The sequence below is a fragment of the Bos indicus genome, chromosome 5 (genome assembly GCF_029378745.1).
Source record: "Bos indicus isolate NIAB-ARS_2022 breed Sahiwal x Tharparkar chromosome 5, NIAB-ARS_B.indTharparkar_mat_pri_1.0, whole genome shotgun sequence".
Lineage (NCBI taxonomy): Eukaryota > Metazoa > Chordata > Mammalia > Artiodactyla > Bovidae > Bos > Bos indicus.
In genome coordinates, this window is record NC_091764.1 from 103,608,809 (window position 1) to 103,636,703 (window position 27,895).

Sequence of the window (27,895 nt, forward strand, 5' to 3'; positions counted from 1 at the left end):
ACTGGGGTTCCATCCCTGGTTGGGAAGATCCTCTGGGGAAAGAAATGGCAGCCCACTTCAGTATTCTTGCCTGGGAAATCCTATGGACAAAGGAGTGTCTCAGGCTACAGTCCATGGTCACAAAAGAGTCAGATGCAACTCAGCGACCAAACAACAATGACACATATATATAAATATATATCCCCTCTTTCTTGGATTTACTTCCTATTTACATCACCACAGAGCACTGAGTAGAATTCCCTGTGCTATACAATACATTATTATTTATCTATTTTATGTGTTCAGTTCAGTAGCTCAGTAGTGTCTGACTCTTTGTGACCCCATGCATCACAGCACGCCAGGCCTCCCTGTCTATCACCAACTCCCAGAGTCCACCCAAACCCACGTCCATCGAGTCGATGATGCCATCCAACCATCTCATCCTCTGTCATCCCCTTCTCCTTCTGCCCTCAATCTTTCCCAGCATCAGTGTCTTTACCAATGAGTCAGCTCTTCGCATCAGGAGGCCAAAGTATTGGAGCTTCAGCTTCAACATCAGTCCTTCCAGTGAACACCCAAGACTGATTTCCTTTAGGATGGACTGGTTGGATCTCTTTGCAGTCCAAGGGACTCTCTAGCATCTTCTCCAACACCACAGTTCAAAAGCATCAATTCTTTGGTGCTCAGCTTTCTTTATAGTCCAATTCTCACATCCATACATGATCACTGGAAAAACCATAGCCTTGACTAGATAGATCTTTGTTGGCAAAATTTATGTGTGTGTGCATGCTAAGTCACTTCAGTCTGACTCTGTGACACTATGGATTGTAGCCCATCAGGCTCCATATCTATGGGATTCTCCAGGCAATATCTATTTTATACTTAGTATCAGTAGTGTAGAGCTTCTGAGTCTGGTGGCTGAGGCAGTAAAGAATCCGCCTGCAATGCAAGAGATCCTTGGGTTGGGAAGATCCCCTGGAAGAGGGTATGGCAACCCACTCCACAGTTCTTTCCTGGAGAATCCCCATGGACAGAGGAGCCTGGCGGGCTACAGTCACGAGGTTGCAAAGAGTCGGATATGACTAAGTGCACAGCACAGCACATCAATAGTGTCTATATGTCATATACGTCAATCTCAACGTCCCAATTCATCCCACTCTTCATTTCCCCTCTTAGTATCCATATGATGTTCTCTAGGTTAGTGTCTCTATTTCTGCTTTGCAGTAAGTTCATCTCTACCATTTTTCTAGATTTCACATGTAAGTGATGTTATACAGTATTTGTTTTTCTCTTTCTGATTTACTTCATTCTACTTAACAATCCTATTTCAAATCCTAAAAGATGATGCTGTGAAAGTGCTGCACTCAATATGCCAGCAAATTTGGAAAACTCAGCAGTGGCCACAGGACTGGAAAAGGTCACTTTTCATTCCAATCCCAAAGAAAGACAATGCCAAAGAATGCTCAACTACCACACAATTTCACTCATCTCACTAGCAAAGTAATGCTCAAAATTCTCCAAGCCATGCTTCAACACGCGAACCATGAACTTCCAGATGTTCAAGCTGGTTTTAGAAAAGGCAGAGGAACCAGACATCAAATTGCCAACATCCGCTGGATCATTGAAAAAGCAAGAGAGTTCCAGAAAAACATCTACTTATGCTTTATTGGCTGTGCCAAAGCCTTTGACTGTGTGCATTACAATAAACTGTGGAAAATTCTAAAAGAGATGGGAATACCAGACCATCTGACCTGCCTCTTGAGAAATCTGTATGCAGGTCAGGAAGCAACAGTTAGAGCTGGACATGGAACAACAGACTGGCTCCAAACAGGAAAAGGAGTATGTCAAGGCTGTATATTGTCACCCTGCTTATTTAACTTAGATGCAGAGTACATTATGAGAAACGCTGGGCTGGATGAAGCACAAGCTGGAATCAAGATTGTTGGGAGAAATATCAGTAACCTCAGATATGGAGATGACACCACCCTTATGGCAGAAAGTGAAGAGGAACTAAAGAGCCTCTTTGTGAAAGTGAAAGAGGAGAGTTAAAAAAGTTGGCTTAAAGCTCAACATTCACACACACACAAAAAAAAGATCATGGCATCCAGTCCCATCACTTCATGGCAAAGAGATGGGGAAACAGTGGAAACAGTGGCTGACTTTATTTTTTTGAGCTCCAAAATCGCTGTAGATGGTGACTGCAGTCATGAAATTAAAAGATGCTTACTCCTTGGAAGAAAAGTTATGACCAACCTAGACAGCATATTAAAAAGCAGAGACATTACTTTCACAACAAAGGTCTATCTAGTCAAGGCTATGGTTTTTCCAATAGTCATGTATGGATATGAGAGTTGGACTATAAAGAAAGCTGAGCACCAAAGAATCGATGCTTTTGAACTGTGGTGTTGGAGAAGACTCTTGAGAGTCCCTTGCACTGCAAGGATATCCAACCAGTCCATCCTAAAGGAAATTAGTCCTGAATGTTCATTGGAAGGACTGATGCTGAAGGTGAATCTCCATACTTTGGCCACCTGATGATGTGAAGAACTGACTTATTTGAAAAGACCCTTATGCTGGGAAAGATTGAAGGTGAGAGGAGAAGGGGATGACAGAGGATGAGATGGTTGGATGGCGTCACCAACTCAGCGAATATGAGTTTGAGTAATCTCTGGGAGTTGGTGATGGACAGGGAGCCCTCTTGTGCTACAGTCAATGGGGTCGCAAAGAGTTGGACATGACGAGTGACTGAACTGAACTAAACCAAACATAACAATCTCTAGGTCTATCCATGTCTCTGAAAATTTCACAACTTTATTCTTTTATGGCTGAGTAATATTCCATTTTATATATGTACAACATCTTCTCTATCCATTCCTCCTGTGAGGGACATTTAGGTTCCTTCTGTGTCCTGGCTGTTGTAAATAGTGCTGCAGTGAACATTAGGATGAATGTGTCTTTCTGAATGATGATTCTCTCCAGGTATGTGCCCAGGAGTGGGATTGCTGAGTCATATGATAATTCTATTTTTAGTTTTTTGAGGAAGCTCCAGACTGTTCTCCATAGTAGTTGTGCTAATTTACATACCCATATGTAGGAGGATTCCCTTTTCTGCACATTCTCTCCAACATTTATTGTTTGTAGATTTTTTTAATGATAGACATTCTGACTGGTGTGAAGTAATACCTGACTGCAGTTTTGCATCTCTCTAGTAATTAGTGATATTGAACATCTTTTCATGTACTTGTTAGCCATCTGTATGTCTGGAGAAATGTCTGTTTAGGTCTTCTTCCCATTTTTCAAGTGGGTTGTTTGGTTTGTTGATATTGAGTTGTTTGTGCATTTTGAAGATCGGTCACTTGTTAGTTGTTTCATTTTAGTTGCAAATATTTTCTCCCATTCTGACAGTTGTCTTTTTGTTCTGTTTATGGTTTCCTTTGCTATACAAAACCTTTTAAGTTTAATCGGGTCCTATTTGTTTATTTTTGTTTTTATTTTCTTCAATCTAGAAGGTTGGTCAAAAAAGATCTTATTGCAATTTATGTCAAAGAATCTTCTGCCTATGTTTTCCTCTAAGAGTTTTATAGTCTGACAGAGAATTTAAATAGCCATGATTAAAGTCCTCAAAGAATTAATTAATAAGATGTGTGTCTTGGCAGAGAAATGATAACAAAAACAAATGAAAATTCTACAGCTGAAAAAGTTAACAGCTGAAATTAAGAACTAGAGAATGAGTCTATCAGCACATTAGATCAATATAAAGTAGAAATAGTAAAATGGAAGATGAGAGGATAAATATTCCTCTATATAGAAAAGCTAGTTACATGGTAAGTACCTGGTTAACAATACTGTATAACAAAGTTTCCCTCCAAACTTAGTAGTTGAAGGAATTTTTTTTTTTAATTTTGATTATAATTTCCTGGTCAGTAATTTAGGTAAGACTCAACTTGGCAGTTCTATCTTTGGGGTCTCTCATGTGGTTGCACTTAGATGTTATCTGGGGCTAATATCTCTAAAGGTTTGATTGAACTGTGGTTATGTAAGGAAATTCCCTGAAGTTTTTTGTTGTTGTTGTTGGGGAGGGGGAGGGATAAAGGAGCATCCTGTCTGCAACTTAATCCAGAAAGATTTTACATACTCAGGCGGAAAATGGGGCAGGAGAGGGACAAAGGAGAAGAGACAGGGAAAGCTAAAACAAGACAGAGAAAGAGAGAGAAAACTAGAGTGAGAGAGAGAGGGAGAGAAAAGAAAGAAAAAAAGAAGGATTAAAGCAAAATACTAACCTAACATTTGGGGAATCCAGATAAAGTTCAGAGAGAATTCACTCCTAGAACCTTCACTAAAGGAAATACTAGTAACATCAAACCTATAAAATGCCTAGGAGAAAACCTAGGTAAAGATGTGCAAAACATCTGAGAGTAATTCAAGACCAAACTGAATGAAGGGATATATTTTGCCAATGATTTGGGAAACTCAATGTTGTCAAAATAAATCATTCTCAAATTTATATACAGATTAAAGCTAACCTCAATAAAATTCCCTGATGCTTTTGTGTGTGTGAAACATGACAAGATGATTCAAAATTTATGTTGTTGTTCAGTCACTCAGTCATGTCTGACTCTTTGCAACCCCATGGACTGCAGCACGCCAGGCTTCCCTATCCATCACCAACTCCCAGCATTTACCCAAACTCATGTCCATTGAGTCAGTGATGCCATCCAACTATCTCATCTTCTGTTGTCCCCTTCTTCTCCTGCCTTCAATCTTTCCAAGCATCAGGGTCTTTTCAAATGACTCAGCTCTTCACATAAGGTGACAGAGTATCGGAGCTTCAGCTCAAAAATGTATACAAAATACAAAAACCAAGAATGACCAAGGCAGTTAGGAAGAACAGCAACAACATAACTTCTTTAAATTAAAGTTACCCAGACTTACTCTGTGTTTTTAGTCACTCAGTCATTTCTGATTCTTTGTGACCCAGTGGACTATAGCCCAACAAGCTCCTCTCTCCATGGGGACTCTCCAGGCAAGAATACTGGAGTGGGTTGCCATGCACTTCTCCAGGGGATCTTCCCAACCCAGGGATCAAACCCAGGTCTCCCACAGAATCTGCAGACAGATTCTTTACAATCTGAGCGACCAGGGAAGGTTCAAGATTTACTATAAAATTACAATAATTAAGAAAATGTGGTACAGCTGAAGGATAGACAAATGACACAGTGGAATAGAATAGAAAGTCTAAAAGAAGTGTTCAGACACATGTGCCCTTTTGTTTATCACGAAGGTGGCACTGCACTAGGGAATAGTCTTTCCAGGAGAAGATTTTCAGTCAACTGGATGCCCATATGAAAACATGACACTTGACCCTTATCCTACACAGTTATCAATCCTAGAGGCACTGTATGACTACATGCAAAAGAAAAGTAATTACACTTCTGTGAGATACTCTCAGAAAGCATTTCTGTGATTTTGGAGTAGACAAAGTTCTTTCTAGAAGGATATAAGGAGCTCTATGAACTGGAACAAGGGACTGGTTCAAAACTGAGACAGGAGTACGTCAAGCCTGTATATTGTCACCCTGATTATTTAACTTTTATGCAGAGCATGTCATGCGAAATGCCGGGATGGATGAAGCACAAGCTGGAGTCAAGATTGCTGGGAAACATATCAATAACCTCAGATATGCAGATCACACCACCCTTATGGCAGAAAGTGAAGAGGAACTAAAGAGCTTCTTGATGAAGGTGAAAGAGGTGAGTGAAAATGTTGGCTTAAAACTCAACGTTCAGAAAAGGAAGATCATGGCATCTGGTCCCATCACTTCATGGCAAATAGATGGGGAAACAATGAAAACAGTGACAGACTTTATTTTCTTGGACTCTAAAATCACTGCAAATGGTGACTGCAGCCATGAAATTAAAAGATGCTTGCTCCTTGAAGAACAGCTATGACAAACCTAGACAGCATATTAAACAACAGAGATGTTACTTTGCCGACAAAGGTCCAACAAAGCTATAGTTTTTCCAGTAGTCATGTATGGATGTGAGAGCTGGACCATAAAGAAAGCTGAGCACTGAAGAATTGATGTTTGTGAACTGTGGTGTTGGAGAAGACTTTTGAGAGTCCCTTGGACTTCAAGGATATTAAACCAGTCAATCCTAAAGGAAATCAGTGCTGAATATTCATTGGAAGGACTGATGCTGAGTTTGAAGCTCTAATACTTTGGCCACATGATGGGAAGAACTGACTCATTGGAAAAGACCCTGATGCTGAAAAATACTGAAGGCAGGAGAAGGAGATGACAGAGGATGACATGATTGAGTGGTATCACCAACTCAATTGATATGAGCTTGAGCAAGCTGTGGGAGATGATGAAGGACAGGGAAGTTTGAAGTGCTGCAGTCCATGGGATTGCAAAGAGTCAGATATGACTGAGTGACTGAACTGAACTGACTGACTGAAGGAGCACTAATGTACAGTAAAAAAGGTGAATGAATTAACTTAAGATTAGTAACTTGGCTCACTGAAGTACCCCATACCATTAAGAAAATAAAAATATAAGGCAGAATTAAACACACAAAAAACATAATAAATATTTATTCCAAAAGTCATCATCATGGTAACTTGCACCACTGTATTTGTAATAGTCAAAACTTGGCAACAAACTCAAATTTCTGCCACTAGTTGAATGGATCAATGCATGGTCATGTGATCATTCAAAGGAATACTCTATAGTAATAAAATTGAATACAATGTTGCCATAAACAATATCATGAGTGAGAAATTAGACATGAAAGAAAACATTCTGTGTGGTTATACATAAAGTTTAAAAACTGACAAAATATTCTATGGCAGTACAAGTCTTAGGTAAGCAGTCTTCCCTGGAGAGGAGGAGGACACAGCTATTGGGAGGCAATAGTGATTCTGTGGTGCTGTGAATGTTCTCTTTGTAGATTTGGGTTGGGGAACATAACCTAGCTATACACTTATTGTTTGTACTTTGTTCTCTATTATTACTCTTAAATAATAATGTTTCATAAAAATATTATTCATCTAAGCATTTCTTTCCCGACATAGCACTTCTTAGCATTTCTTAGCACTTCTTTCCCCTGAAAAAATGAGTGAACAATGAGAAGGTTATGGAGCAGGACCTTATGGAGCCTTCTCAGGACAGACCACCCTCATGTCCTGCACCTGCTTCTGTCTGTAGAAAAGCCTTAGCCAAAGAATAAATTTAATCACATAAATGAAAATTTTTCAGAAACAAAGCAAACCAGTCAAATAGGATAAAATAATAATAGTTTAGCCCTAAACAAAGTCAAGGATTTTTAGTTCCTCCTCATGGGCTATAGCTAACATTCTGAGCCATATCCTTTGAGCTGTTTTGCAGATGCTGAAATCCCTACCAGGTGGTAGAAGTAAATTACATGATGACCAGACTAGTGGGGTGCCATTTCCTTCTCCAGGGGATCTTCCCAACCCAGGGATCAAACCCGAGTCTCTTGCATTGTAAGCAGATTCTTTACCATCTGAGTCAACAGGGAAGCCCTTCTTCAGCTTACACAATTCCAAGAATTGGCCTCAAGGAAATGGGAACAGACCAACACTAGAACTGATGATTAACTGCAATTCAAACAATAAAGGTGGCACTGATCAGATCTATTTCAAGATGACTGTCAGAGCTAGCTGTGCTATTCGGCAGGTAACCTGTCCCCTGCCTCCACCTGTGCACTCCTGAAATTCCCATTTAAAAACTCTTGTCCCTGATCATCAAGGAGGAGCTGGTTCTTTGGTACATTAGTCCTCTGTCTCCCCAGAACTGCTGGTTTTCTCAATAAAGCTGTCTTTAATTTTACCCCATGCTAAACTCTCAGGATTGGATTCTTGAGTAATTAGCAGTTGAAACCTGAGTTCAATAATTTCAATATAGTATATCTTCCTTTCTAAGCCTGTTTTCCCTTACTGTCTGCTCTGGGGACATTTCACCCCAGGAGCATTCTAAGTATAGTAGCCCTTCCCTGTCTTACCTGAGCAGATCACAGAGGCTGTGTTGCCACGAGAACAGTCAGGAACACCCAGGGCAGTCACAGGGCATTTCCATAGGAAAGACTCAGCCCCCGAGCAGTGAAATTGGGCTTTCCAGAGTTGATCACCTCCTTCTGCTCCATTTGGGGTGGAGATGGCGACTCCACAGCCGAGCTGACGACAGACGACGTTGGCATTGGCCAGACTCCAGTGGGAGGCACAGAGAGCTCTCCAATGTCCAGAAATATTCATCTCTACCTGCCCCTCACACTGAGAGGTGCCATTTTTCATGAGCCGGACTTCTGTGTACACTGATAGAAAAAGACAGGATTTCAGCACAATCTGATTTCTTTTTTACCTTGAACTGAGTGTACACAGAGGTTAAGTCCTGATGTGCATCTCACCTGAACAGACAACCTGAGCGGCTCCATTGTGGTGACATGTGCCCCCTGGACAGGGCACTCTGGGGCAGGACCAGAGCTCAGGCTCCTCCCCCTCACACCTGAACTCTTCAGCCCAGACCCAGCGATCTGACTCTCTGAATGGCACATGTCCCAGGACAGACACAGCCTTGCCACATCCCAGCTCTGCACAGATGACCTGGGCAGTGGGGAGTGTGAAGTTCCCATCAGATACTGGGGTCCAGGCTTCTCCAGAATGCACTTCTACTCGCCCTGAGCAGGGTCCAACCCCTCCAGCCAGACGCACAAATCCTAAGAGAAACAAAGAACAACAAACGCAGTGAGTGTTCATGAACCTGGCTTGACAATTGGAAACAACATTCACAGGCATGAGATGGTGTGAAAGCTTTTCTTTCCAACAGTGGAATAAGAGTGGATAAGAAGAGAGAATTTGACTGTCATTGTCAAACTGCATTTTCATGAGCAAGTTTCTGAAGAGATATCCAGAAGGATTGAAGAATCAGTTCGGAATGGCTGAATCCCGAGAATATATATTGGTTAGGAACGTTAATTCCTATCTGGGGCATGGAAACTACAGTGCCCAAAGAAACTGCACAGTGGTAGTCATTCAAACGTGGGTGCAGAGCTGAAGTGAGACTGAAAAAGGTCCATGGGGTTCAAGAGCTTAGAGGCCTAAGAGCCAGAGAAGTTTAGAAGTTTAGAGGACCATCCTGAGATTTCTGGGGCTAAACTTCTGGCCAGTTTTCTCTCAGAGCCAATATTCAAGTCACTGAGGACAGGGAATATCACACAGGCTGGATCTGAGTGCAGGTATTATAATCTAATTGTGAAAGAAGTTGTCCACAGGCAAGTTTAGAAATGACAAAAGCTCAGAGAGTCATAGGAGAGGGAGGGAATGGTCCTAGCCATCTTTCTTAAAAACCTAGGATTTATCAAGACACCTGGGAGAAAGTGAGGTCTCAGTAGGATTATGCAAGACAACTGAGTTAGTTGATTACTTCATACTAGACATGAGATTCTCAGCAAATGTGAAAGAGTAATGATACTTTAATGTATTCTAACCTTATCTATATGCTAACTGCATATGCCTTTCCTATTTGGATTTCTGAGATAAGAAGCCAGCAAGCTATAAAAAAGGAGAATGAGAGGAAGAGAGCAGACAGCAAACAACCCATGTATGCTTTCAGTTCAGTTCAGTTCAGTTCAGTCCCTCAGTCGTGTCCAACTCTTTGCGACCCCATGAATCGCAGCACGCCAGGCCTCCCCGTCCATCACCAACTCCCTGAGTTCACCCAAACTCGTGTGCATCGAGTCAGTGATGCCATCCAGCCATCTCATCCTCTGTTGTCCCCTTCTCCTCCTTCCCCCAATCCCTCCCACCATCAGGGTCTTTTCCAATGTGTCAACTCTTTGCATGAGGTGGCCAGCATATTGGAATTTCAGCCTCAGCATCAGTTCTTCCAATGAACACCCATGACTGGTGTTTCCAAGGGACTCACAAGAGTCTTCTCCAGCACCACAGCTCAAAAGCATCAATTTTTCAGTGCTCAGCTTTCTTCACAGTCCAACTCTTACATCCATACATGACCACTGGAAAAACCATAGCCTTGACTAGGCAGACCTTTGTTGACAAAGTAATATCTCTGCTTTTTAATATGCTATCTAGGTTGGTTATTAGGTTGTTGTCTAGGAAGGTTACTTTCCCTCCAAGGAGTAAGTGTCTTTTAATATATATTTTATAGATTTCTAAACTGCAAAAGCCTCAATAGGAATGAAACATAGAAAGATTTGGGGGGAAAAGACTCATTCAACGAGACTTTAACACTTTTTATCCCCTGTGCTCCTTCCATTTGCACCTAACCCTGCTACCCTTTCCCATTTTTCCCAATGCAGAAAAGAAAAAAAAAAAACAAGCTTAAGAGCTACAAATAAATGGAAAGGAGATTCCAAAAGGAAATAACTCCTGTAGGGAGTGAGGTGGAGTGAGTGGCAGGTTAAACAGGGAGTGGATGACATATGAGAGAGAGACCAAAGAAAAGACTGATGATAATGATGTCATCCTTCAGAGCCCATATTTTGGACAGAGAAAAGGTAATCCAATAGGGGAAAACCTGCAAATCATAAAGAACAACTTTTTAAATAATTTTCCTGGTTTCTGAGTGTGCTCATAATTATTTATGTACATGGTGGAATTTGTTCTGGTGAAAGACTCTGATTGCATAAGTTTGTGAACTTTAAAGTCTCAAAAAGAATGATGTAACAGAATAAAAATCTACTATAGAGAGCAGGTGGAGAAGGCAATGGCAACCCACTCCAGTGTTCTTGCCTGGAGAATCCCAGGGACGGCGGAGCCTGGTGGGGTCTCACAGAGTCAGAGATGACTGAAGCGACTTAGCAGCAGCAGCAGCAGCATAGAGAGCAGGAGAGAACAGAAAAGGCACTGCAGAAATTAAAGAACTGAAGGATTAGCTTGACCACTCATACAAGATAGCATATTCAAAAGCAGAGACATAACTTTGCCAACAAAGGTCCATCTAGTCAAGGCTATGGTTTTCCAGTAGTCGTGTATGGATGTGAGAGAAGGACTATGAAGAAAGCTGAGCACAGAAGAATTGATGCTTTTGAACTGTGGTGTCAGAGAAGACACTTGAGAATCCTTTGGACTGCAAGGAGAACCAACCAGTCCATTTTAAAGGAGATCAGCCCTGGGTGTTCTTTGGAAGGAATGATGCTAAAGCTGAAACTCCAGTACTTTGGCCACCTCATGTGAAGAGTTGACTCATTGGAAAAGACTCTGATGCTGGGAGGGATTGGCAGGAGAAGAAGGGGATGACAGGGGATGAGATGGCTGGATGGCATCACCGACTCGATGGACGTGAGTTTGAGTGAATTCCAGGAGTTGGTGATGCACAGGGAGGCCCGGCGTGCTGCAATTCATGGGGTTGCAAAGAGTTGGACATGACTGAGCGACTGAACTGAACTGAACTGATGTGAATGAGTAAAGATATTAAATATAATTAAGATATATCCTTGTCTGGTCTCTTGCTATGTAGACATCTTGTGTCCTTAGGTACACATAGCATCTTCCACACCACACCTGGACTTTCAGGTGCTGCTCAGAGAACCTCACAGTTGCCTTCATCAGCTCCCATTGCCATTCCCCTTACTCCCAGCTACTATAAAACCTGTTCTACCTTCTTCAAAAATTACATTTGTCCTCTTGCTCCTAATAAGCCCCCAAACACAAGTTTCTTATATCACTGAAATCACCAAATATAAACTATATAATATCTTATCATAAAACACAGAAATTCATGTTTATTACCTCCACCTTTGACTTGCCAGTGCATGGCTAAGTGTTCCTCCAAAGTTTGCATTTATACAGATATCTTAAAGGAAAACTTGGGGAAAGAGACTTTTCTAGTAACAATGAAAGAATATAAGACTCAGAGCATTTCATTCACAGTTCTCTAGTTCTACCATCAAAGAACTATGAACATTTACAACTAAATTTGCAAAGGAAACTTGAAATCTGCCACAAACCCATAAGAATCTCTGATTTGTTAAATAATATCCCTTTAGGGATCATCTCTATATATGTAAATTATATCCTTCTATAGTAAGAGTAACCTCCACTCCGACTAGCTTAGTGCAAAATAATGTCTCACATTGTTTGTACAGAAACAACTCCACCCCGGAAAGTACATCCTCATTTTTGTCCCTGCCTCTCATAGCCTCCCTGTGCAAAGAGGATGTGTATGTGGCAGTTAGCAAATGTTTCACTCTTACAAAAAGTGAATTATGAAAAAAAATTATGAGGATTTATTTTAATTGGGAGAATGAATAAAGCTATTTTAGCATCAGGTAAGTCCACTGGAGACGAAAAGAATAGCAGAGACTTATAAGAGGAAAGTACATGAAACTCATCACTCATAGCCACAGTGCACTCAGAGGGGATGGGTAAGCGTCTCAGTCCTCTCTAGCCCACCTACCTCCCATTGCCCTGCTGATCAGACACCAGCTTTCTTGGAACTTTCCATTTTCTCAGCCTGTGGACAAAGAACTGACCATACCTGAGCAGATGACTCCTGCATCTTCTTGATGATCGCAGTTGTGTTGCTGCCATCCCCAGGTAGGGCACCTCCACACTTGGGACTCCTCTCCTCTGCAGTTCACTTCATCCAGCCAGATGGGCCCTGATCCCGTCCCGAAGAAGGAAGAGACAGTGGCGTCCAGGGCTTCTCCACAGCCTAGCTGCCTGCACACCACGCGGGCATCGTCCAGGTCCCAGCCGTCATCACAAATGGTGCCCCAGGAGCCCTGGTCAAGAATCTCCACTCTTCCGGAGCAGCGACCACCTCCGTCCACCAGGCGGATCTGTCTGCTGTCTGAGCAGAGAGAAATGGGACACCAAGGGTTGGGAAGGGTTTTCTTGCCTGTGGGACCCCCACTTGAGCAGTAGGGGGCGCTCTCCTCTGAGGCTGCAGACCCTGCTGGTTCAGACACGGAGTCGTTGCAATGGGGCAGCAGCTGGGTCTGCTTTTTTATACCAGTGGCAAGAGAATAATAACGTTGAAAAATAGGAAGAAAATAAAACAGGAAATATTAAGTTGAAAACACTCAAGTGAGTAGTCTGAGACAGAAGGTGGTACAAGGTCCTATCAGAGTTAACATTCTGATCTGTAGAGTTCTGCAGAGCATTAGACAAAATTTTACAGGAAATGTTAGTCTCTCTACCCGGAGAAGTTAAATGAGTTCAGAGTCACAGGAATGAGCTGGCAGCTGGATGGATTCCTTTCAAAGCACACATATTTTGATGCCGTTGACCTAAGAGTTAAAGGGGTTGATTAAAGGGAGTGGAGTCAGGAACTGGCCTTATCAGATGCCTCAGATAGCAATCATGAATCCTCTACCATTAGAATCCTTCTCCTTGGTACAGTCATTCAGAACTGCAAAACAAATGGATTCTGTGATATCTTGGTATACCCCAGAATATTTCATTTGTGGTTCTAAGCTTCAGACTTCAGATCTGGATACTTGCTTTCAAAGAATGTGGTCTCTTTGAGTAGACTGAACAACTTTCCCCAAGAGATGATGCCAAGGAACATTGACACTGCCCAGATTCCACTGGAAATCATAGAATGTTGCTTCTTTTTTTTTTAATTTTATTTTATTTTTAAACTTTACAATATTGTATTGGTTTTGCCAAATATCTAAATGAATCCGCCACAGGTATACATGTGTTCCCCATCCTGAACCCTCCTCCCTCCTCCCTCCCCATACCGTCCCTCTGGGTCGTCCCAGTGCACCAGCCCCAAGCATCCAGTATCGTGCATCGAACCTGGACTGGCGACTTGTTTCATACATGATAGTATACATGTTTCAATGCCATTCTCCCAAATCTTCCCACCCTCTCCCTCTCCCACAGAGTCCATAAGAAGAATGTTGCTTCTTCTCCCAAAAAAATATAATCCGTCCTTGGACTTTGTGTCAAGAATCTCTGTTATTCAAATTTTGGAGTTATGTGATCTTTAGGGGGAAATAGTGTGTATGTTTGCTTAGTCACTTCAGTCATGTTCAACTCTTTAAGACCCTATAAACTGTAGCCCACCAGGCTCCTCTGCCCATGGAATTCTCCAGGCAAGAATACTGGAGTGGTTATCATGCCCTCCTCCAGGGGATCTTCCTGACCCAGCGATCTAACCAGTGTCTCCTGCATTGCAGATGATTCTTTACAGCTGAGCCACCAGCAAAATCTTCTACTTCTATAACTGAGAAGAAATAGGCCACATTCCTGCAAGCCCTTGAACAAATAACATTAACAAGCTCACTGTATTCTCCTCTCCTTTTATGCATAAAAGTGATGTAAAGAAAGGTTAAAGAATGTCTATCAATGTTGCACTTTAAGTAAATGAGGAAGTAGAGAATTAAACCTAAAATTTTCCACTTCCATGGAGAATGGAGGAATTCACAGCAGGCCAATGTGTTTTGCTGGGTCTTGTTGGATACAGCTTAAAAAGCTGAAAAATGTTTTTTAAGAAACAGTAAATGTTACTTTGCCAACAAAGGTCCGTCTAGTCAAGGCTATGGTTTTTCCAGTGGTCATGTATGGATGTGAGAGTTGGACTGTGAAGAAGGCTGAGAGCCGAAGAATTGATGCTTTTGAACTGTGGTGTTGGAGAAGACTCTTGAGAGTCCCTTGGACTGCAAGGAGATCCAACTAGTCCATTCTGAAGGAGATCAGCCCTGGGTGTTCTTTGGAAGGAATGATGCTAAAGCTGAAACTCCAGTACTTTGGCCACCTCATGCGAAGGGTAGACTCATTGGAAAAGACTCTGATGCTGGGAGACATTTGGGCAGGAGGAAAAGGGGACGGCAGAGCATGAGATGGCTGGATGGCATCACTGACTCGATGGACATGAGATTGAGTGAACTCTGGGAGATGGTGATGGACAGGGAGGCCTGGCATGCTTTAATTCATGGGGTCACAAAGAGTCAGACATGACTGAGGGACGAACTGAACTGAAATGTATTCAACATTTGTTGACACAACATGGACTAAATATGCTAAAATTCTAAAGAGTGGAGGATATTTCAATGTTAGCCAAGGATCTACAGCTTCTTTTTCTCTGGGAATTTGCTGATTCATTGCATAATTTAATGATTCTGAATCTGGGCTTGGGCAAGCAGAGGACTACTGTTGTGACAGGAAGCCAGCATAATTTGGGAGTTACCTGGTGCTGGAGACACAAAATTAGAGTCTTGAGAGCCTCTCTCACACAGCATGTTTTCTCCTCAAATATCTGCCCAGTATATAAGCTGTGAAGGACAGGAGGCTAAAGAACTATATAAAAGGACTTGGAAAGCGGAGTCTTTCTCATTCTCTTGGGTGCTGAGCTACCAAAGAATTCAGGCTCTGAACTGAAATCTCTGGAAGCCCCTGTCATAGGGACAGAAAAATCAGAGGTGGACTGGGTGCTACCAAAACTGCAACCCACACTTATTACAGCTCAGTTTTAGGTTATATTTAGATGTTTGAGTGATATACACCCCTTCCCCCTATCTGCCTAGGAAAACAAAGGGTAAATCCTTTCAGGTATTAGAAAATGTATCAAGAGTATCTTACTTTTTCATATATAATTAATAGCATTCAATAAAAAATTACATGACATTTGACAAGTTAGGATAACATGACAAATGACCAAAGTGAAAAAAAGAGATAAGAGAATGCAGAGACACACATGATAGAAATGCATAAGGATTTTAACTACAATCAGTGTATTTAGGCGAAAAGAGAGAAGGGGAGAATATACAGGTAAAAAGATGAAAAATTAACAAAAATCATAAACAAATAAAAATAGCAATGAACCATTGCCAACCTAAAATAAAATATCTAGGATTAAAAAGTGAATGAATAAGTCAAACAAATTTTAGATAGAACTTAGAATATAGTGATTTAGAGGAGTCCTAAAGATGAAAGATGAGAAGGATAATAAAGAATAGGAGAGGGAGAAGAGATACACAGACAGAGAGACAGAACTGCAGAAGTCATAGTTGAACATATAATAATAGAGAATTTCTTTTAATATAAACAAGAGTATGAAAACCCCCACTCCTAGTAAAGCTGTTGAAAATCAAAAGGAAAAAGGGAAATCTGAAATAATAACAGATTTATTTAATACTAAAGGAAGAAAAAAAAGAGAGAGAAAAAGGAACATAAAGCATGTGGATCAATTAAAAGCAAATGGCAGATACCAATACATCAATATCAGTAATTGCATTTACAGTGAATGGATTAAGATAAAACAAAACTGATGCAAATGTTACTTGCAAAACGATCACCTTATATTATGAAAACAAAGAAAGGTTGAAAGTAAAATGCTGGAAAAAATGTACTAACTATAAGAAAACTGGAGTAGCTTATCGATGTCCCAGAAAGTAGACTTTAAGAAAAGATACACTAATTGACAGTAATGCTGAGAGAGGACATCAGAGGGCAGACAGATTGAAACCACAATCACAGAAAACTAGCCAACCTGATCACATTGACCACAGCCTTGTCTAACTCAATGAAACTAAGCCATGCCACATAGGGCCAACCAAGACGGACGGGTTATGGTGGAGAGTTCTGACAAAATGTGGTCTACTGGAGAAGGGAATGGCAAACCACTGCAGTATTATTGCCTTGAGAACCCCATGAACAGTATGAAAAAGCAAAAAGATAGGACACTGAAAGATGAATTCCCCAGGTCAGTAGGTGCCCAATATGCTACTGGAGATCAGTGGAGAAATAACTCCAGAAAGAATGAAGGTAGGGAGCCAAGGCAAAAACGACACCCAGCTGTGGATGTGACTGGTGATAGAAGCAAGGTCGAATGGTGGAAAGAGCAATATTGCATAGGAACCTGGAATGTTAGGTCCATGAATGAAGGGAAATTGGAAATGGTCAAACAGGAGATGGCAACAGTGAACATCGACATTCTAGGAATCAGTGAACTAAAATGGACTGGAATAGGTGAATGTAACTCATATGACCATTATATCTACTACTGTGGGCAGCAATCACTTAGAAGAAATGGAGTAACCATCATAGTCAACAAAAGAGTCTAAAATGCAGTACTTGGATGCAATCTCAAAACCAACAGAATGATCTCTCTGTTCATTTCCAAGGCAAACCATTCAATATCACGGTAATCCAAGTCTATGCCCCAACCAGTAATGCTGAAGAAGCTGAAGTTGAATGGTTCTGTGAAGACCTACATGACTTTTTAGAACTAACACCCAAAAAAAGATGTTCTTTTCATTATAGGGGACTGGAATGCAAAAGTATGAAGTCAAGAAACACCTGGAGTAACAGGCTAATTTGATCTTGGAGTACAGAATGAAGCAGGGCAAAGGCTAAGAGAGTTTTGCCAAGAGAACACACTGATCATAGCAAACACCTTCTTCCAACAACACAAGAGAAGACTCTACACATGGACATCACCAGATGGCTGACACCGAAATCAGATTGATTATATTTTTGCAGCCAAAGATGGAGAAGCCCTATACAGGCAGCAAAAACAAGAACAGTAGCTGGCTGTGGCTCAGATCATGAACTCCTTATTGCCAAATTCAGTCTTAAATTGAAGAAAGTGGGGAAAACCACTGGACCATTCAGGTATGACTTAAATCAAATCCCTTATGACTATACAGTGGAAGTGAGAAATAGATTTAAGGGACTAGATCTAATAGAGTGCCTGATGAACTATGGACAGAGGTTCGTGACACTGTACAGGAGACAGGAATTAAGACCATCCCCAAGAAAAAGAAATACAAAAAAGGAAAATGGCTGTCTGAGGAGGCCTTACAAATAGCTGTGAAAAGAAGGGAGGCAAAAAGCAAAGGAGAAAAGGAAAGATATACCCATGTGAGCGCAGGATTTCAAAGAACAGCAAAGAGAGATAAGAAAGCCTTCCTCAAAGATCAGTGCAAAGAAATAGAGGAAAACAACAGAACGGGAAAGACTAGAAATCTCTTCAAGAAAACTAGAGATACGAAGGGAACATTTCATGAAAAGATGAGGTCAATAAAAGAAATGGTATGGACCTAACAGAAGTAGAAGATATTAAGAAGAGGTGGGAAGAATACACAGAAGAACTGTACAAAAAAAAAGATCTTCATGACCCAGATAATCACGATGGTGTGATGACTCACCTAGAGCTGGACATCCTGGAATGTGAAGTCAAGTGGGCCTTAGGGAGCATCACTATGAACAAAGCTAGCAGAGGTGATGGAATTCCAGTTCAGCTATTTCAAATCCTGAAAGATGATGTTGTGAAGGTGCTGCACTCAATATGCCAGAAAATTTGGAAAACTCAGCAGTGGCTACAGGACTGGAAAAGGTCAGTTTTCATTCCAATCCCAAAGAAAGGCAATGCAAAAAAATGCTCAAACTACTGCACAATTGCACTCATGTCACATGCTAGTAAAGTAATGCTCAAAATTCTCCAAGCCAGGCTTCAGCAATACATGAACCATGAACTTCCAGATGCATAAGCTGGTTTTAGAAAAGGCAAAGGAACCAGAGATCAAATTGCCAACATCTGTTGGATCATTGAAAAAGCAAAAGAGTTCCAGGAAAACATCTACTTCTGCTTCATTGACTATGCCAAAGCCTTTGACTGTGTGGATCACAATAAACTGTGGAAAATTCTAAAAGAGATGGGAATACCAGACCACCTGACCTGCCTCTTGAGAAACCTGTACGCAGGTCATAAAGCAACAGTTAGAACTGGACATGGAACAATAGACTGGTTCCAAATAGGAAAAGGAGTACCTCAACACTGTATATTGTTATCCTGCTTATTTAACTTATATACAGAGTACCTCATGAGAAATGCTAGGCTAGATGAAGCACAAGCTGGAATCAAGAATGCTGGGAGACATATCAATCACCTCAGATATGCAGATGACACCACCCTTATGGCAGAAAGTGAAGAAGAACTAAAGAGCCTCTTGATGAAAGTGAAAGTGGAGAGTGAAAAAGTTGGCTTAAAGCTCAACATTCAGAAAACTAAGATCATGGCATCTGGTCTCATTACTTCATGGCAAATAGATATGGAAACAGTGGAAACAGTGGCTGACTTTATTTTGGGGGCTCCAAAATCACTGCAGATGGTGACTGCAGCCATGAAATTAAAAGACACTTGCTCCTTGGAAGGAAAGTTATAACCAACCTAGATAGCATATTAAAAAGCAGAGACATTACTTTGCCAACAAAGGTCCATCTAGTCAAAGCTATGGTTTTTCTAGTAGTCACGTGTGGATGTGAGAGTTGGACTGTAAAGAAAGCTGAGCAACAGAGAATTGATTCTTTTGAACTGTGGTGTTGGAGAAGACTCTTGAGAGTCCCTTGGACTGCAAGGAGATCCAACCAGTCCATCCTAAAGGAGATCAGTCCTGAGTGTTCACTGGAAGGACTGATGGTGAAGCTGAAACTCCAATATTTTGGCCACCTGATGTGAAGAGCTGATTCATTTCAAAAGACCCCAGTGCTGAGAAAGATTGGGGGCAGAAGGAGAAGGGGATGGCAGAGGATGAGATTGCTGGATGGCATCACTGACTCAATGGACATGAGTTTGGGTAAACTTTGGGAGTTGGTGGTGGACAGGGCAGCCTGGCGTGCTACAGTCCATCGGGTTGCAAAGAGTTGGACACAACTGAGCAACTGAACTGAACTGAACACTAATTGAATTAAAGAGGGAATTTTCAAGATTATAATGAGATGCACCCTTAATAAAGATATAGACATCAAAATTCAAGAAAGGTAACAGAACATATTTTGAAATAAACTTGACAGAATGAAAAAAAGAAATATGCAAAATCACAATCAAAATGGGGGATTTTTACTGTATCTTTTTCAATAGCATACAGACCAGACATACAAACACAAAGAATACAGTAGATGTACAACAAAGTAATCAGCACATTTAACTAAGTAACACATAGAGCAATGCACCCTACAATGCAAGAGTTCACATTATTGTAAATGCTCTAGGAACATTTATCAAAAATGACCACATAATAGGACAAAATATTTCACTCTTTGAATACATACAGAGTATTTACTCTGACCACATGGAATAAAATTAAGAATTAAAAAGAAAATATTGTTAGCCATCCCTATTTTGGGAAATTCAGCAACACCCTTCCAAAAAACACCTGAGTCTGGGAATAAATTTAAAATTTACCAAATATTGTGAAATAATGATAATAAAAATACAATAATAATGATAGTAAACACAAAATAATGACATTATCATAAATTCTTCTCATGAAACTCAAGTAGGGCCTAAGGGACATTTATACCCTAGATTTAGAGAAGAGGAAAGACCAAAAGTGAAAAAAATGTAAGCTTCAATTAAGAAACTAGGAGATAAGAAAAGAATATAGGATGTTGGGGTTAATTTAAAAAGGAATAATAATGAATGGAAAAGAAGGTAAGCATAAGATGGAAAACATAGGAAAAAAACCCTTTAAACATGGCTCATTGAAAATTGATGAACACTGATCAATACCAATGAAGAGCAGAGAGTAAAGGAAGTTAACAAAACCAAGAATGAAAAGGGACATCACTATAAATCATACAGATTTTTTGGTCATAGTTTTTGTGTTGTTGTTTGTTTTTGGCTGTGCTGTGGCTCCTAGGATCTTAGTTCCCAGGTCAGGGATTAAACCTGGACCCATGACAGTGAAAGTCCAGAGATTTAACCCCTGGATTGCATAGCTTTATTAACAAAATTTATACATTTAATGTGGATAAGTACACAGAAAGTGTCAATTTCTCCACAGCCTTGCCAACACTTGTCTTTAAAAAAAAAAAAAAAACAGTCATTCTAACATGTGTGAGATGATATCTCTTTCTGGTTTCGATTTACATTTCCCTGATGGTTGACAATGTCAAGCATTTTTCATACACCCACTGGCCATTTGTATGTCTTCTTTAGAGAACTCTCTATTCAAGCCCTTGGCCAATTTTTCAATTCAGTTACTAGGTTTTGGATTTTTTTTTTCTTGAGTTGCAGGAGTTCCTTATTTGTTTGGAAATTAATACCTTATATAATTTGTGCTAGCTTGCTTTTTCACTCTGTTGATGTTTCCTTTGGCTTGAAGAAGCTTTTTAGTTTGATATATTCCCACCTGTCTATTTTTGCTTTGTTGACTGTACTTTTGACATCATATCCATGAAATCATGAAGCAATGTGTTTTTATTTTGTGATGAAGCTATCACATATCTAAAATATAATTCTTATCTGGTGATGATATTATACAATCACATAGTAAAATAAATTCAGATAAATAAATGAATTCAAAATTAGGTTTTGAATATTCTTTAGTGGAACTGTAAAATTATTTGCAGAAAACAAAACTTGATTCAATATTATTTTGAGATTAAGAATGGCATATGAAACATTTCATTAAAGGCAGAAGTCAAAAAATTAAACCATTATAGATTTGATAACATAACCCCCCCCATTCACATATTAACCTTAAACATATATGCAAAAAATGGGGGAAACATTTACAAAAATATTTAAGAAAGAGTAAGTGATGTTTCTTTATAAGGCTATAAAGAAAGCTGAGCACCAAAATATTGATGCTTTTGAACTGTGGTGTTGGAGAAGACTCTTGAGAGTCCCTTGGACTGCAAGGAGATCCAACCAGTCCATCTTAAAGGAGATCAGTCCTGAGTGCTCATTGGAAGGACTGATATTGAAGCTGACACAACTGAGTGACTGAGCTGAAGTGATGTTTATTTATAAAGGGTTCCTATAACTAAATAAAAAATTTTAAAACATTCTAGAGAAAAAAAATATTGTCGTGAAAGATATCGTAAAACTGTAATATAGGAAAGAAGATAATATTTTTGTATATAGTGTTTGTGAAAGTTGCTCAGTCGTGTCCAACTCTTTATGACCCCATGGAGTATACAGTCCATGGAATTCTCCAGGCCAGAATACTGGAGTGAGTAGCCTTTCCCTTCTCCAGGGGTCTTCCCAAGCCAGCGATCGCACCTAGGTTTCCCACATTGCAGGCAGATTCTTTACCTGCTGAGTCATCAGGGAAGCCCAAGAATACTGGAGTGAGTAGCCTATCCCTTCTCCAGTGGATCTTCCCGACCCAGGAATCAAACTGGGGTCACCTGCATTGTAGGCAGATTCTTTACCAGCTTAGCTATCAGGGAAGCCCTAATGTGGATTAAAAAAAAAAAAAAAAAAAGCACTATGCATGTTCTTATGTCAAAACTATGAAGAGAATAATACTCTTTTAAAATTAATTATTTATTTGTCCTGGGTCTTAGTTGCAGCATGCAAATTCTTACTTGTGGGATCAAAAGAAAAAAATTGTAACTACATGTGGTGATGGATATCACTGTACGTGTGATAATGATTTACCAATATGTCCCTCATGATTATACAGTGGAAGTGAGAAATAGATTTAAGGGCCTAGATCTGATAGATAGAATACCTGATGAACTATGGAATGAGGTTCGTGACATTGTACAGAAGACAGGGAACAAGACCATCCCCATGGAAAAGAAATGCAAAAAAGCAAAATGGCTGTCTGGAGAGGCATTACAAATAGGTGTGAAAAGAAGAGAAGCCAAAAGCAAAGGAGAAAAGGAAAGATATAAGCATCTGAATGCAGAGTTCCAAAGAATAGCAAGAAGAGATAAGAAAGCCTTCCTCAGAGATCAATGCAAAGAAATAGAGAAAAACAACAGAATGGGAAAGACTAGAGATCTCTTCAAGAAAATTAGAGATACCAAGGGAACATTTCATGAAAGATGGGCTCGATAAAGGACAAAAATGGTATGGACCTAACAGAAGCAGAAGATATTAAGAAGAGATGGCAAAAATACACTGAAGAACTGACAAAAAAGATATTCATGACCCAGATGATCACAGGATGGTGTGATCACTGACCTAGAGCCGGGCACCCTGGAATGTGAAGTCAAGTGGGCCTTAGAAAGCATCACTATGAACAAAGCTAGTGGAGGTGATGGAATTCCAGTTGAGCTATTTCAAATCCTAAAAGATGATGCTGTGAAAGTGCTGCATTCAATATGCCAGCAAATGTGGAAAAGTCAGCAGTGGCCACAGGACTGGAAAAGGTCAGTTTTCATTCCAATCCCAAAGAAAGGCAATGCCAAAGAATGCTCAAACTACCACACAATTGCACTCATCTCACACGCTAGTAAAGTAATGCTCAAAATTCTCCAAGCCAGGCTTCAGCAATATGTGAACCATGAAATTCCAGATGCATAAGCTGGTTTTAGAAAAGGCAGAGGAACCAGAGACCAAATTGCCAACATCTGCTGGATCATGGAAAAAGCAAGAGAGTTCCAGAAAAACATCTAGTTCTGCTTTATTGACTATGCCAAAGCCTTTGACTGTGTGGATCACAATAAACTGTGGAAAATTCTTCAAGAGATGGAAATACCAGACCACCTGCTCTGCCTCTTGAGAAATTTGCATGCAGGTCAGGAAGCAACAGTTAGAACTAGACATGGATAACAGACTGGTTCCAAATAGGAAAAGGAGTACATCAAGGCTATATATTGTCACCCTGCTTTTTTAAATAATATGCAGAGTACATCATGAGAAACGCTGGACTGGAAGAAGCACAAGCTGGAATCAAGATTGCTGGGAGAAATATCAATCACCTCAGATATGCAAATGACACCACCCTTATGGCAGAAAGTGAAGAGGAACTCAAAAGCCTCTTGATGAAACTGAAAGTGGAGAGTGAAAAAGTTGGCTTAAAGCTCAACATTCAGAAAATGAAGATCATGGCATCCGGGTCCCATCACTTCATGGCAAATAAACGGGGAAACAGTGGAAACAGTGTCAGACTTTATTTTATTGGGCTCCAAAATCACTGCAGATGGTGACTGCAGCCATGAAATTAAAAGATGCTTACTCCTTGGAAGAAAAGTTATGACCAACCTAGATAGCATATTCAAAAGCAGAGACATTACTTTGCCAACAAAGATTCGTCTAGTCAAGGCTAGGGTTTTTCCTGTGGTCATGTATGGATGTGAGAGTTGGACTGTGAAGAAGGCTGAGCGCCGAAGAATTGATGCTTTTGAACTGTGGTGTTGGAGAAGACTCTTGAGAGTCCCTTGGACTGCAAGGAGATCCAACCAGTCCATTCTGAAGGAGATCAACCCTGGGACTTCTTTGGAAGGAATGATGCTAAAGCTGAAACTCCAGTACTTTGGCCACCTCATGCGAAGACTTGACTTATTGGAGAAGACTCTGATGCTGGGAGGGATTGGGGGCAAGAGGAGAAGGGGATGACAGAGGATTAGATGGCTGGATGGCATCACAGACTCGATGGACATGAGTCTGGGTGAACTCCGGGAGTTGATGATGGACAGGGAGGCCTGGCGTGCTGTGATTCATGGGGTCACAAAGAGTCGGACACAACTGAGCGACTGAACTGAACTGAACAAAAACATAAACACTATGTTTTACACTTAAAACTAATATAATGTTACAAGAATTATATCTCAATTAAAAATTTTAACAAACAAGATTGGAATATGTGGATAAAATTAATTTCATCCTTACCTCATTTAGGCTTCTCTGGTGGCTCAGACGGTAAAGAATCTGACTGCAGTGTGGGAGACTCACTTGTGATACCTAGGTTGGGATGAGCCCCTGGAGAAGGGAATGGAAACCCATTCCAGTATTCTTGCCTGGAGAATTTCATGGACAGAGGAGCCTGGCAGGCTACGGTCCATGCAGACACAAAGAGTCGGATGCTAACATTTTCACTTAATGTCATTTTGTGGACCCAAATTAAACTCATCACTTAGATTTTAAAATATCAAATCTCACTGCATCCTACAGGGTTGGGACAGACACACAGAAACATATAGTAAGTCACCTGCACACCAGATATAGGCTTCCTCCTTTGGAGAGCATGAGTTGTAATTCCAAGGGTCAGAAGGACACTGCCAGAGAGAGGTGTCAGTTTTCTGACACTGGATTCCATCCACCCACTGGGGTCTAGAACCTTCTCTAAGAGCAACAGAAGAGTTGAGGGTTCCACTGTCCCCACAGCCAAGCTGTCTGCAGATCACAGACACAGTGATGTCTTCCATGGGGCTGCGGCAGACACTGCCCCAGGTCCCGTTGTAGAAAACTTCCAGCCACCCAGCACACTGCTGGTCCTCGCTCATCATCCTGAGGGCCAGGAACTCTAAGGTTGAAAGAGGAAACAGGACACAATGAAAAGTTTGCTGCATGTTCTAGGTTTTCCTTTCTTCTAGAAATGGTAAACATTCATCTCTGATCTTGTTCAAAAGATACCCACTAGATGACAAGACTGACATCACCTCCCTTTTAACTGACTTTGTCCATTTGAGTCTGTCTTTCTATTTCTACCACAATGGTGTAGTGGATATGAACTGAGAGGAAGACCAAACTGTGTGAGCACTAGTCAGGGAGGGGCAGCTGAATTCTGCTTCCTAAGAAAATCTTTGAAGAGTATGTTAAGGGGTGTGATGTGGATATTAGGGAGATAGGCAGAATAATTAACCCCAAAATGTCCACATCCCAATCTCTGCAACCTGTGAATATGTTACCATACCTGACAAAAAGGATTTACAGATGTGATTAAGATAAGGACCTTGGAATGGTGAGATTAAGCTAGAATATTGTATGAACAATGTGAGCCCAGACTGAGCACATCCTTAGACCCACTATCCTTAAACATGGAATACATTTCTTAGCTCTGCCTAGAGAGAGAAATGTGACTCTGGATAATATTAGGAGGCCTGTAGCATTTCTGGTCTGATAATGGATGAAGGAGGCTGTGAACCAAGGGATATAGGCAGTTTCTAGAAGCTTGAGAATTCCATGGACAGAGGGGCGGGGCAGGATACAGTCCATGGGATCGCAAAGAGTCAGACACGACTGTGTGACTAACTTTCTTCTTCTTCTTTTTTTTTTTTTTTTTTCATCTAGAAGATTGAAAAGACAAGAAATAGATTCTCCCCCAGAGCCACAGAAGTGATGCAGCCCTGCTGAAGCCTTGATCCAGGCCCAGTGAGATCCCTGCTGGACATGTAAGCTACAGAAGTGTAAGGAAATAAATATATGTTGTTTTAACCCAGTAATTGGTAAATTGTTACTGAAGCAAAAGGAAACTATTACCATGGATTTAAAATTTTTGTATGTAACTGGAAAGAGCCCTGCTTTCAAGAAAAACTGTAAAAAACGGCTCTGCCAGGAAACACTGTTGAGAAGAAAGGACCAGAATCTCAGCTGCTGTGGGAGGAAGTGAAAGCACCTCGTCTTCACGTCTGCTGGAAAGACAGGCTACATGGGAGGAAGCCTCCTTCTCTGGTCCTTTCGGCATCTCTCCCTCGGGGCTTAGACCCCCGTCCTCCAGGGCCCCACCCCTCCCCCACCTGTGGACAGTGTGCAGCGCAGACCTGAGCAGATGACCCCCGCATCCTGCTTGTGTCTGCAGTCGTGCCGCCCCCAGCCTCGGGAAGGACACCTCCACACTTGGGACTCCTTTCCTGTGCAGTTCAAGTTGTCCAACCAGATGGGCCTGATCCTGCTCCGAAGTGAGCAGATCCCATGGCATTGAGGGCTTCTCCACAGCCCAGCTGCCTGCACACCACGCGGGCATCGTCCAGGTCCCAGCTGTCATCACAGATGGTGCCCCAGGTGCCCTGGTCAAGGATCTCCACTCTCCCGGCGCAGGGACCGCCCCCGTCCACCAGGCGGAGCTGTCTGCTGTCTGAGGAGAGAGAAATGGGACAATGGGTCGTCGACCTGGGGAATGAAAAGGGTCTTCTGTCCTGTGGGACCCTCACCTGAGCAGTAGGGGGCGCTCTCCTCGGAGGCCGCAGAGCCTGCAGGTTGAGACACGGAGTCGTTGCACTGGAGAAGCACCTGGATCTGGTTTCCTGAAGAAACAACAAATGATCAGAAGTCTGGAAGGGTTGAAGAACAGGAAACTGAATTAAGGGAAATGATGACTTGGTTAGTTAGTTAGTTCAGTCTCTCAGTCGTGTCCGACTCTTTGCGACCCCATGAATTGCAGCATGCCAGACCTCCCTGTCCATCACCAATTCAGGAGTTCACTCAAACTCACGTCCATCGAGTCCGTGATGCCATCTAGCCAACTCATCCTCTGCCGTCCCCTTCTCCTCCTGCCCTCAATCCCTCCTAATGGAGCTTATATGAAAGCTGTATTCAGTTCACTTCAGTTCATTCACTCAGTCGTGTCTGACTCTTTGCAACCCCATGAACTGCAGTACACAAGGCCTCTTTGTCCATCACCAACTCCTGGAGTCCACCCAAACCCATGTCCATTCAGTCGGTGACGCCATCCAACTATCTCCTCCTCTGTCGTCCCCTTCTCCTCCTGCCCTCAATCTTTCCCAGAATCAGGGTCTTTTCACATGATAGAGTTCTTCACATCAGGTGGCCAAAGTACTGGAGTTTCAGCTTCATAGTCCTTCCAATGAACACAAAGGATTGATCTCCTCTAAGATGGTCTGGTTGGATCTCCTTGTAGTCCAAGGGACTCTCAAGAGTTTTCTCCAACACACAGTTTAAAGCATCAATTCTCCATTGCTCACCTTTCTTTATAGTCCAACTCTCATATATCCATACATGACTACTGGAAAAACCATAGCCTTGACTAGACGGAACTTTGTTGACAAAGTATTGTCTCTGCTTTTTAATATACTGTCTAGGTTGGTCATAACTTTCCTTCCAGAAGTAAGCATCTTTTAAGTTCTTGGCTGCAGTCACCATCTGCAGTGATTTTGTGGCCCAAAAAATAAAGTCAGACACTGCTTCCACTGTTTCCCCATCTATTTGCCATGAAGTAATGGGGAACAGATGCCATGATCTTAGTTTTCTGAATGTTGAGCTTTAAGCCAACTTTTTCACTCTCCT

The 27,895-nt window shown here is 41.3% G+C and overlaps 2 protein-coding genes and 1 long non-coding RNA gene across 4 annotated transcripts in view; 1 reads left to right on the plus strand and 2 right to left on the minus strand.

The window, feature by feature from the left end:
• The window catches only part of LOC139182963 (antigen WC1.1-like), a 41,099-nt gene extending 15,496 nt beyond the window's left edge, over nucleotides 1-25,603 (minus strand). For both annotated transcript variants that reach the window (XM_070788647.1, XM_070788648.1), the window contains exons 1-4: nucleotides 24,861-25,603; nucleotides 12,497-12,811; nucleotides 8,406-8,714; nucleotides 8,004-8,312 (exon numbers count right to left, since the gene is read on the minus strand). In XM_070788647.1, coding sequence (XP_070644748.1) covers nucleotides 8,004-8,312; nucleotides 8,406-8,714; nucleotides 12,497-12,811; nucleotides 24,861-25,221 — 1,294 coding nt within the window. In that variant the 5' untranslated portion in view covers nucleotides 25,222-25,603. The remainder of the gene's footprint in view (nucleotides 1-8,003; nucleotides 8,313-8,405; nucleotides 8,715-12,496; nucleotides 12,812-24,860) is intronic.
• The window catches only part of LOC139182970 (uncharacterized), a 57,291-nt gene extending 31,207 nt beyond the window's left edge, over nucleotides 1-26,084 (plus strand). Inside the window, exons 2-3 of the long non-coding RNA XR_011566472.1 lie at nucleotides 5,578-5,729; nucleotides 25,943-26,084. This is a non-coding gene — a long non-coding RNA (uncharacterized lncRNA). The remainder of the gene's footprint in view (nucleotides 1-5,577; nucleotides 5,730-25,942) is intronic.
• The window catches only part of LOC109558319 (antigen WC1.1-like), a 168,969-nt gene that overhangs the window by 111,576 nt on the left and 29,498 nt on the right, over nucleotides 1-27,895 (minus strand).